The 10640-nt window shown below is 41.5% G+C and overlaps 1 protein-coding gene across 1 annotated transcript; it reads right to left on the bottom strand.

Moving 5' to 3' along the window:
- Window positions 1-303: 303 nt before the first annotated feature.
- Window positions 304-8989, bottom strand: MINAR2 (membrane integral NOTCH2 associated receptor 2). The gene is made up of 3 exons (XM_056325243.1): window positions 8794-8989; window positions 1306-1551; window positions 304-491 (listed from the first exon to the last, which is right to left on the bottom strand). Exons 1-3 carry the CDS (start codon window positions 8956-8958, stop codon window positions 312-314), a joined length of 591 nt encoding a protein of 196 aa, XP_056181218.1. The 5' UTR covers window positions 8959-8989; the 3' UTR covers window positions 304-311.
- Window positions 8990-10640: the final 1651 nt, after the last annotated feature.

Here is a 10640-nt window from a genome sequence, read left to right as displayed (position 1 = left end):
TTTTCTGTACATACTGTATGTACTATATCACACATCTGATCTAAACCACTAGTACAAAGAAGGCGGCACTAAGAAAAGTAGTGTATTTATAGTTTTCTTTTTTAATTGTACCCATAAGGATACATTCTGCTGTGCTCGGAGTATTTGTCTCTTTTCAGGATCAATTCCTTATGCTGCACAGGAACATTGTAAAATAGTGATGTCAAACAAATTGTATTTGTGGCAAAAAATTGGAATTCAAATAAAACAAGGGAGGGGAATAGTATCATAAAAATATTTATTGAAAAAATTCCCATCATCATTTGGCCGTACTAAGTAAGTAAAACGCTGAGAGTGACTATGGTAATTAGGATGCAAACAGCTAGTACCATGAGCAGGATGATTCGGCAACATTTGGAATGCTTTTTTTCTCTTTCTTTCTTTTTTAACAAGGTATCATACCCAGGAGTATAAATGTCCCCCATCCAGAACCGTAGTTCATTAGGATTTTCCTAAAAGAAAAATCAGAAAAATAACTCAGTTCCACTCTCTTGCACATAAAGTCATTAGAACATAGCCAGAAGTATTTTGGCTATCATCAGATAGTGATTAATGAATTTAAGGCATCACAACACAAACGCAAGAAACTTTCACTTGAACATAGGTTATGGTACTTGCCAGATACTGCAAATGTTCCACTGGGGAAAATTAAAACCACACTTTTCAGCCAGGAACCAAATGCAGGACACCAGCCATTGAAATTTGATTAAAAAACCCAGAAGAAACTATGTTGTCTTTTCAAGTAGAGTTGTCAATTTAGAAACACAGATCTTTTGGGGGGGAAAAAAAAAAGAAAAAAAAAGGAACTACAGAAAAAAAACTCACAAAAGTAACCCTAAAAGTTATTTGTGTCCACCCACAGTCAGGCAAGTTCCCACATAGTGTGGATGAGGCTGAGAAAATATATGTTTTTTGGTAATGGAATAATGTTTTGAACAGTTATTGAAGTGGGTATATAATATTTAAGTGCCTTGTTTATAGTTCTTCCTTATATAAACGGGGAACCTGAGCTGAGGGGTGTTGCAGTTTAAGACTCTCTGGTCACAGAGGTTGTGTTCTGCAGAACTGAAAATCCTGTGGTCTAATCAGATACGTAGACTTTTCCTGATCAGACCCATGTTAGTGTCATGTCTGTACAGAAAATACATCTCTATTTACCTCTGGAACCCCACCGAAAGAACTAAGTGGGCTGCACACTGGTTCATGCACACACACCACACAGATCAGCAATTATCTTTGCACAAATGCAGCGCAACAGCCTGTTACCTTTATGTGGCTGGCCAAGTCAGAGTGCAGCGAGTGTCTGTCATAGTCTTGCACGGTCCAGGAAGGGGTCTTTTTCTTTTCCTCCCAGTCATCATCTACCTGGATATCACTATACAAGGGGTTGCTTTTGATTGTGGATTTCAGGGTGACGGGTGTAATGTGTTTCCCAAGGGCTTTGTCTATAATTTCTTGACTGACCCCATTTGAGTCTAAGCCCGGCAGCTCACTGGCATTCCTCTTCTCGCTCTGTAAGGCACAAGTTAGATCAGAAGTTGGCTTTCATCTTCATTTACCTACAATGCAGGCCCTCTTCCAAAATTATCATTTGTAATATGACAGAATATTTTTTAAAATTACACACGAAGCAAATTTTCTCATTCTGGCAAACATCTACAGTGCATTAAAGGTACTGTTCACTCTGGGCAGATTTATTCCTTCTGGGGAAAGCACGTGGGTACAATCTGAACTTTGAACGCTTTTGCAAATGTGAGCTGTCATTATGCCTGCTGAAAGCAAGCCCGTGCTTTAGCAAAACAGTGCTGTGGAGCACTGTGTTAGAAGATGCAGTTCTGCTGAGAGCCACAGGTGTATGATGCAGAAGCAGAGGTACAAGGACAAAGCAGAATGAAGCAAAGGGCTAATGCTGTGTAACTGCCTTGGCTGGAGCTGCACCTCTGCAGCAGGGTTGTGATTCACGGTTCTGTTCACTCTGTTGAGTGCTAGACCCAAGTCAGGATGTCAGAGACCCTTCATTCAGTTAAGGGAGAGTCCTTGATTTGGGTGCTACCAAAGCTCAAAGGTAATTAAATATCTGAGCAGTCTCCCAGCAACAATAATCACTAAACAGGACCTTTTAGGACAAGAGAGTGGCAAGGGAGGAGAAAGAACAACCCTGGTGGGATTACATTTTGGACAACTTGCAAACTGCTGCTTAACACAACGCTAAGAGCCTCTTCAGGTGCTGGTAAGATGGTAGTTACCATATTTTTTGATCTGTAATTCCATGGAGGAATGCAATCAGGCTCTCCAATTCACCATGTTCAATATTTTTGTTCACCACAGCTTTCTGCCCCTGAATTAATCCATCACTCATCTGAGGTTTTAGCAGTGCATCAGTTTCCCAAGAGATCTGCTTCTGACATAGCTCTTCCTTCCCGCTAACCCTCTCCCGTGTCTCAGGACTGCTTCTACAGGACCATCACAGTACAAATTTAGGTTTCCTCATCAGCAAATACTACTCACCTATTAACACCTTCGTCCTTAGGAACTTTATGTTGAGACAAGGGGAGCCTTGCCCTGACTAGGTGGCCCTGCGGCAGGTGTGCTGGGGAAGGGGCACACTCCCCAGAATATGGGAATACAGTGAGCGCACATCACAACAGATGAAGAAACTGGGACCTGAGAAACTTCTTCCATGAAAGGACATCTTTCCCAGGATATTTCTCTTATATTGAGATCTCCAGCTTTTAAGTTGCCATGGGCTGCATGGACTTCAGCAGCCAAAGGGCTCACTGCTGTTAGGGGTGTGTCCTGCTCCTCTTTCCACCCTTCTGGTGGGGGAACAGGGGATCCCCCCCTCCACCCACACACAGGGTCTGGGAGCTGCTCAGATCCCACATCAGCCAATGTAGGCCTCTAAGCTGATAGCAAACTGTTGACTACTTCTGCTTGAGTAATTTTTTGCCCCCGTTGTGGGCTGGTGAATCCACTTCCAGTGGAAGCCAGCTGCTACATGTCATCACCTACTTTATGCCTCAGTGCCTGTGCACACACATAGACATATGTGAGTTGGTCTGGGGCAGGCAGATGTAGAAGGGAGAAGAAGGACTGGCTTCCTTCAGAAAGGAAAGGTGGAGAAGAGAAAACAACAGTTTTGTTGAAGGAACCCTAGGAGAAAACATCATGCTGGTATTCTAAATCATGCACACATCATGCTGCCATCACTAAATGGTGCACAAGTGACTAAGTATGTTTCCCATCAATAATTACTATTAGTAGGTGGATGGATCCTCAGTGCCTTTTCAGTCCCTCTGTTAGTTCATAATTTCCATATGTCATTCCTTAGCTTTGACATGTCCCCTGACACTATTACACTTTGCATTGCAGTGACAGCTGGGACTGAAGCTTTCTGGGTTGTACTGGTGGGATTTCAGCTGAGCTGGTGTTTTTAACTGTCATTTCTTTCTGACTGCATTTTATTTTATTTTATTTTATTTTATTTAGTTTATTTTATTTTATTTCTTCCTTAAAATTTGTCATTAACCTTAATGACACTTCCCTCAAGCTTGCTAGATACTCGAACTTGGAGAACATTTTGTTGAAGAATACAAACTGTCTCACCAGGGGATGCTTGGTCTCCCTAGGCTAAAATGGTGTGAAAAGAACGCGACTTGACAGTAATTTCTAAAGCTGTTTTAAATAAAATGCTCCAAAACTTGGAATAGATGTCATGATGCAAATTTTTTTATAAAGTAAGTACTTTGTGGCAAAACATTTTTTCCCATTCCATCTGGAGTACCTTCCTTTTCATGGCCATGAGAACAGGAGAATGTCATAGCCTGGAGCAGAGGTAGAGAGGGAATAGGATGGGAGGGACAACAGGGTTTTACTGTTAGAACTGGACTGGAATTTGGTGTAGGAGATAGTTTGTAGAAGTTTTGGAGAACAGACATTGAAGTGCTAAGTTGATAAGGAGAAGGCATTCGAGTGCAGGCAAACGCTTGGTTGTGAAACTTCTGCAGTAGGTATGTCCTAGAAATTAGTTAGGGAAAAGGAAGGACAGAAGCCTGAAGCACACACACACATACAAAAAAGAACCAACGAACCCCCAAAAGTTTAGGCCCAAGAAATTATACAGAGAAATACGAAGAAGATTGCATGAAATATATGCATTTATAGAAGCAGAGAAAGAGGAGACTAGATAATAAAAAATATGCCTGCTAGTATTAATTCTAGCAAAACCTACTTATTTATTCTTCTCAGATTCGGAACATCTCCCAACAGTTTTCACAGATTTCTGTTTTGATTGTGATTCACGAAGAAAATATTCATGAAAGAAAGAGGAAAGTATTGTAAACTTAGATATCCATATGTGGTACGGAATTTATATGATACACACCAGAGGCAATTTATGTTACTATTCATTAAATGGAAGATGGAACAGCAAATACTCGAAAAAGCAATAGTTACAAAGAACTCTGAGAAACTGTAGATGAAATGTGTTGACAAAATACTTATTTAACAAGATGAAAAATGCTGAACTCTGCACACACATAACTGTGTTTGATGTACATATAGCTTATGAGCAAGAAAGCTGTTATGGTTTGTAACTTGTGTTTCACTGAGAACAGTTTGTATCTCTTTGACATACCCAGAGAACTGGCATGTAAAAAAAGAGGATTCTGTAAAAAGCCTGAAGATCTACAAAAAGTCAATGTTAGTTCCATCCCTGGTCAAAATGTGCTTACTCCACAGGTTTTTCTTGCACAAATTATGCATATAGGTACATTACAAAATATAAAAAAATATAAATTTATCTATATTGCTAGGAAGCAATTTAATCTCATTTTAATTGTGAATTCATTATTTTGTTCCTGCTGTTGTCATTGTTGTTAGCACTGAAACAACCTAAGAGTATAACAATTCTTCCCCCAGTCTGTGATATGAGACATCAAGCTAATCACCCACCAAAACCATGAAATCAACAGTTAAGGCTAGGTCTTGGTCTCAAGCCCATCTGTCTGCTAGAAGAGACCAAAGAGACACCTAAAAAATTAGGGAAATTTACTTCCTGGAAGTCATTTTTTTCTTTATTTCCCCCAAAGACAGTTCCTCTTGTCCCATGGCTAGCCATGGTCTCCAGCTGCCTCTGGGGGAGATACTCAATGAAAGTGACAAATGCTCTCAATGAGCAGCTATGCCTGGAAGTTTTAACCAAGGGAGTCTTTAAGGAGCTTAGGGCCACCAGATACTGCAGGATTTGTTTTGTAACAACTTCCTCAATCCTAATGAAAGTGGGTATCAGAGTGATTATTATATTTGCATGTAATTTATTTAAGACTATGATTCTCCATTGTGCAAAAACTTTGTAATGCACCCTGTAGGACTCTCTCAGCACTTGGAAGGCCATTTTTCCTGATGCAGAGACATGTTTCTAAGACAGACAAAAGGTCTGATACATCAAAAGCTGATAGGTGGTCACACAAAAATCCCTGTGATAGTTTTAACTGTATAATTATTGCTAGGCATTTGGTCAACAAAAACCTCCTCATTTATCAGGATAAATAATTATTAGCTCTTTAGAATTTCTTGAAGAAATGTGATTTCGTAAGTGATGCTGCAGAAAAGCAATCAGGAAGGCTAGGAATAACCAAGGGTAAGTAAGCAGATCTGAAAGACAGTAGGACGAACTGCTCACATCAAGGGTTTCTGAGAATGAGTTTTCATACCAAAGGAACTAAAGGGGGTCAGAATTGTTTGCCAGACACAAAGCAACCTGGGAAGCCACCTGACATGGGTAAGAGGGAGATCAGTAGATGGTTATAAATGCTTAAGCCAAAGTGGCAGGAACATTCAGAGAAAAGCAGGCATTTATACTATTTTAATTGTGCAGCACTGAGAGGACTTCTGTCCTCACAATGAATTTAAAGAAAGCTGTTTTATCTGTCTTTGGTAATGGAGTTCTGCTGGGTTGTGAGCACATTATGTAAAAACTCTGTATGGTGTCAGACCAAAGCTCCTGCCAGCCTTGCAGCTGGCTCTGATTGTGGCCAGTTGCAGATGTCTCAGGAAGAATAACTGCAAGTATGTAATGCATGTATGAGCCAGGGCACAAACAAGTGACTGTAAACCAGCACCTGACTTATAGGTAAAGAGAATTTCCTGTCGTAGTACACTGAGAAACAAAGGCAGGACACAGGTATTAGCTCCTATGAGAGAGCGGGAGCAAATGCAGTTAGCAGGATAACCATAATACCTGCAGGCCAAAATTTTGTGGAAATTTTCAGGGCAATCAGAAAGCAGTCAGTAGCTAGCCATTTGCAAGAGAAACAGTCTGTGCTTTTTACACTGCTTTTCACAAGGAAGGGCCAAGATTACGGGACTGCTTTATGGTTTGTTTTATTCAGAGTAGATGAAAATATACAGCGAGCAGGGAAGCTGTTCAGTTTACCTGATACAGAAGGGGAAAGTAAGGAGAGAAAGCAGCAGCTTTTTGGTCAGCAACAGGAATTATCACTATGTCAAGCTGCTTCTTACAATGGAAATAAATTTAAAAACTTATAGGTGGAGAAAACACAAAAATGCTTAAGTGCAATTGAATTGAAGTGATTTCATAATGAAGGTCTGGAAAAGACCACAAACACACCACTGAGAAGTCACTTTACATGGGGAGCCCTGAGTAGCAGTGAATTTCTGAAGAGGGAATTTAGGCTACTCTTAAGGTTTAATGACTTTGGGAGTCTGTAGGTCATGCACATATGTTTTGAAATGAATTCTCCTCCCTCCCCCACCCCATTTCCGTTTCTGAATTAACTAACCCTTAACCCCATTAGCTCTCTCATCTTAAAGCAAAATATGTTATTCCTGTGCCATTAGTTCTCCACTGTGCCATCATGTTTATTCTAATGTCTGGAACTCATCAGTTCTTTTCCCTTTATTTGATTGTCAGCAAAAGGGAAAAAAGGAGGTGAGTTCATAAGGGAGCAAGAATAAGGCACAATGAATTTTTTCTGGACAGCTTGAATTCACTAATGACTACAGTTGAAAGTATAGGTTGTGCCCTAGGTTTAACATTTATAAAACGTACCGCGTTGCAAACTGCATTTCTGGAGACATGGTGAGCAGGCATTTCCTTTGAAATGGCCATCCCGGGGCTGGGAACAAAGTTCCAGGAAAACCCTCTTGCTGGTGGTGAAGGGCAAGAGCACAGGGCTTCCCACACATTTTTAATCCTTCTGCAGCTCTGCAGCCCTGGCTTGGTGACAGTGCGTCCTGTTTAACAACAATGGGGAAAAGAATCCCTGCTGTGGAGAAGGCTCTGTGTGTGGTTGCCTCCCTCCTGCACAAAAGAGGGGCTTAGGTGGAGTGGAGAGTGGGGCCAGCATTGCACCATACCCCATTGTTTGGGATCCCGCAGGCTCCTTCCCTTGGTTAGGGCTCTTTGCGTGGGAGACGACAGGCGATGTCCCCTCCCAGCTGTCCTTGGGGAATCGCCAGCAAAGATTATACAATATGAGCAGAAGCGGCTGGAGGCACTGGTGCAGGCAGAGGGAAGGGTGTCTGGGATGGGGAAGAGGGTAGTAAAGGTACGGGGGGGTCATGGAAGTGGGTGTTAGGAGGGGGAGGACTTTTGCATGTGGGTGAGGGCTGGAACAGACCCTGGGAGGGGGTGAAGGGGTTTGGGGAGCTGATGGGGATAAACGTCTGAAAGGGGAGAAATGCAACTGGAAGTAGCTGCGGGAGATGGTAAGGATCTTTCTCTTCCCCTCCCCTCCTCCAGGCTGATGTTTTTTCAGCTCCCACTCTCATTCCCCTGGGGAATTGGATACCCACCCTAAGGATGCTCAGACACTTTTCCACTCCCCCACCCCTCTGCCACCCCCCCGCCCCCCTGCCACGCTTATGTGCGCCTCTGTCCCTTGACAAGAAGCAGACCTTGGAGCTTTTGCTGAAGCTCGGGGTGGGGAGAGGCGAAGGGCTCCCCAGGCAGCGGGAGAGGAGTGCTGTGGAGCAGCAAGTGGGGCCCAGAGGGGCGTGAGCTGATGCAGCTGTAACGCTGCTGATCCAGACATGAACTTCTCCTCCGCCAGATCCAGGGCCTTTACTAGGCAGCACACATTCACATTTTTACCAAGAAACTGCTGCTACTTCTATATAATAACCTGGATTAATGCAGTCAATGTGTTTCATACTTTCAACAGCTGTCTGTCAGGATAACAGGAAGGTCAAAGTAGAATGAGAAAACACAGCAAAATAAAGAGGAAGCCACAGCACAGACAGAGATATGTAGACATATATAAGCTTGTGAGATACTAGTGAGAATCTCCAGTGCTCTCTCTAATGTGCCTTTTCATCGAGTTTCAGGGGTATGACCTGGCTTTCAGATTTAAGTCTGAGTTTTTGTCTTACTTCTTCATGGGGCATGTTTCATTCACCCCCTTAGTACAATAAGTTGTAATTATTGTACTAAGGGGGTGAATTAATATCAGTAGGCTTTCTGGGAAATGCTGTGAAAATGTTACGATGAGCATTAGAAAGCCTAACGTACCAAAACAAGTCAGCAGACAGCCCCAAAGAGAGTAGTTCTTCCCTTGCAGCCTGATTCTCCCTGAAGCCAATGGGAAAACTTACGGGAATATCAGTGATGCAGAGTCAGAGATGCAGGAAGCTGACTCCATAGCTGAAGCCTCAACCGCATGTTATTTTCCTCCTGATCCCCAAAATGAGGTGGAAAAATCAGGAAAAATGTCAGCCTCTTTTAGACCTTACCTGTAAATAGACCCTGTTGTGCCACCGCTGCACTCCAGGTAAAGCTGCTTCTGGGAATTTTGCCAGCGTGGCTTCCAGAAAGGCAGATTTTTTTACTAAAGACTTCACCTCCAGTTGCAGGAATTTATCAGGATGGTTGTTGTTTGGCAAAACAGAGAAGTCCATGTTTCTGTCCTGTAAAGTAATAATGAAAACAGCCCCAGCTTCTCCTTCCTGGCTGTGCATGCTTCTTCTATTATTAATGACGTGAAGAAGGATACGACAGTTTCCTGAAACTGTATCTGACCCCTGTTTGGTGTCAGGCTCACTTATATCATCCACCAGTGATAAAAGATTGCTTAGAAGCAGCAGAGCAGACAGGACATGTTTCTGTAAGTGCCTAGCTTAAGTTTTCAAGTTCAAGGTCTATTTTGATAGATATATATGTGCTCATTAAAGCTAACAGAGTACCAGTGAGTAGATGCATGAGACACTTAAATGCATACCAGCACTTCCTCAAGTGACCTGCCAAAAATGCCAAGCTTACAATACTTCAAAGTAGGCTTTTTTTCCCCCAGAAAATTAGAAGCAGCTCCCAGTGCAAAGCAAGCCTTCCTTTTCTGTGGCTCCATTGTGCTGTGTGGGTCGGTACCATTCACCACAATGGTTATGACATGCACTTCTGTAGGTTCAGGGTTTTCTTTCACAGTAAGTTCTTCTTGACCCTGAGAAATATTAGATTGTTTCAAGTAATTGATAACAGAAGTTTTCAGGGAATTGATTCTTCTCCTGTTCAAGTGAATGGAAGAAAAACTTACTGACTTGAATGGCATAGTCCCCTCACTTTTGTTATTTTATTTTGAGATTTGATATTTTCTTCATAATTTTATAAGTCTGAAGTTCTTTTGACTTTCAGCTAATGAAATTGCCCTTCTCGTCATAGCCATTACTTACAACCAGCAAAACTAGCCTCCTCATTTTTATTTCAGCCTTTTTTTCCCCCCAAACCTTTCTGCTTTCCTAGGATATGTTTCATCTTTGATGACACTGCCACAGAGGAGAGGCTTTTGAAAGTACATTGTTTGAAATTCAGGAAAACTATTTTGGATCAAATTAGTACTGAGAATTAGGGCATCACAAAAATTTTAGCCTTCTACTTAGACCAAAGAATCAGAATAATCTATTTTCCTTACAGAAGATTGCTGAAATTTAAAAAGAAAATAAACCCAGTAATCTATTTTTAAAAATGCTGTTAATGTGAGATTCCTAATGCAATATATGAACACTTTAATATGCATTTACATTAAAAGTGTTATCTACTTAGAAAGCTCATGATTTTTCCTTGCTTGTATTTACTGGCATTTATTTTACAGCACATCTGTAAAAAATTACTAATCTACCACCTTTCAAGTAGGTGCTCATATTAGAGTGTTTGTGAGCAGCTACAAGAGAGAGTAGTGACCGTGTTTCTGAGCAGATGTGCATGCTTCTGGGGAACCTGTTGCTACATTCAGAACTGTTTCTCCCCAGTGTAATGAAACCCTGAAACACAAACACACCTTTTACAGTGGGACTACCATGAAGCTGCCATTTTAGACTTAGTTTTCCCTGTGCAGAACTAAGACAGTAATAGTATGTATTCTAAAATAGCTCGGTATATAAAACCATGCTTTCTTTCTTAAATATATGTATCCTTTACAGCACCTTTCTGGACGCTGTATTCTTCTGTACATTATAGCATATAATGTGGTGTGTGCCTGTATGAATTTACTTACTGACACTACTTAATTTCATTAGACATGACATAAGAACATAAAAAATATCTCACTAGATCAGACCCCTCAAGCCCAAGATCTATCACTGTGTTT

The sequence above is a fragment of the Falco biarmicus genome, chromosome Z (assembly GCF_023638135.1).
Source record: "Falco biarmicus isolate bFalBia1 chromosome Z, bFalBia1.pri, whole genome shotgun sequence".
NCBI classification, from domain to species: domain Eukaryota; kingdom Metazoa; phylum Chordata; class Aves; order Falconiformes; family Falconidae; genus Falco; species Falco biarmicus.
This window is presented reverse-complemented; position numbering and strand designations above follow the sequence as displayed.

Excerpts from the sequence above, each read along its gene's own strand:
- MINAR2 (XM_056325243.1), bottom strand. The coding sequence starts at position 8,958 with ATGGACTTCTCTGTTTTGCCAAACAACAACCATCCTGATAAATTCCTG. Across the intron at positions 1,552-8,793 it reads ACAACAGGGTCTATTTACAG|AGCGAGAAGAGGAATGCCAG; the intron begins GTAAGGTCTAAA and ends TGTGCCTTACAG. Across the intron at positions 492-1,305 it reads ACTTGGCCAGCCACATAAAG|GAAAATCCTAATGAACTACG; the intron begins GTAACAGGCTGT and ends TTTTTCTTTTAG.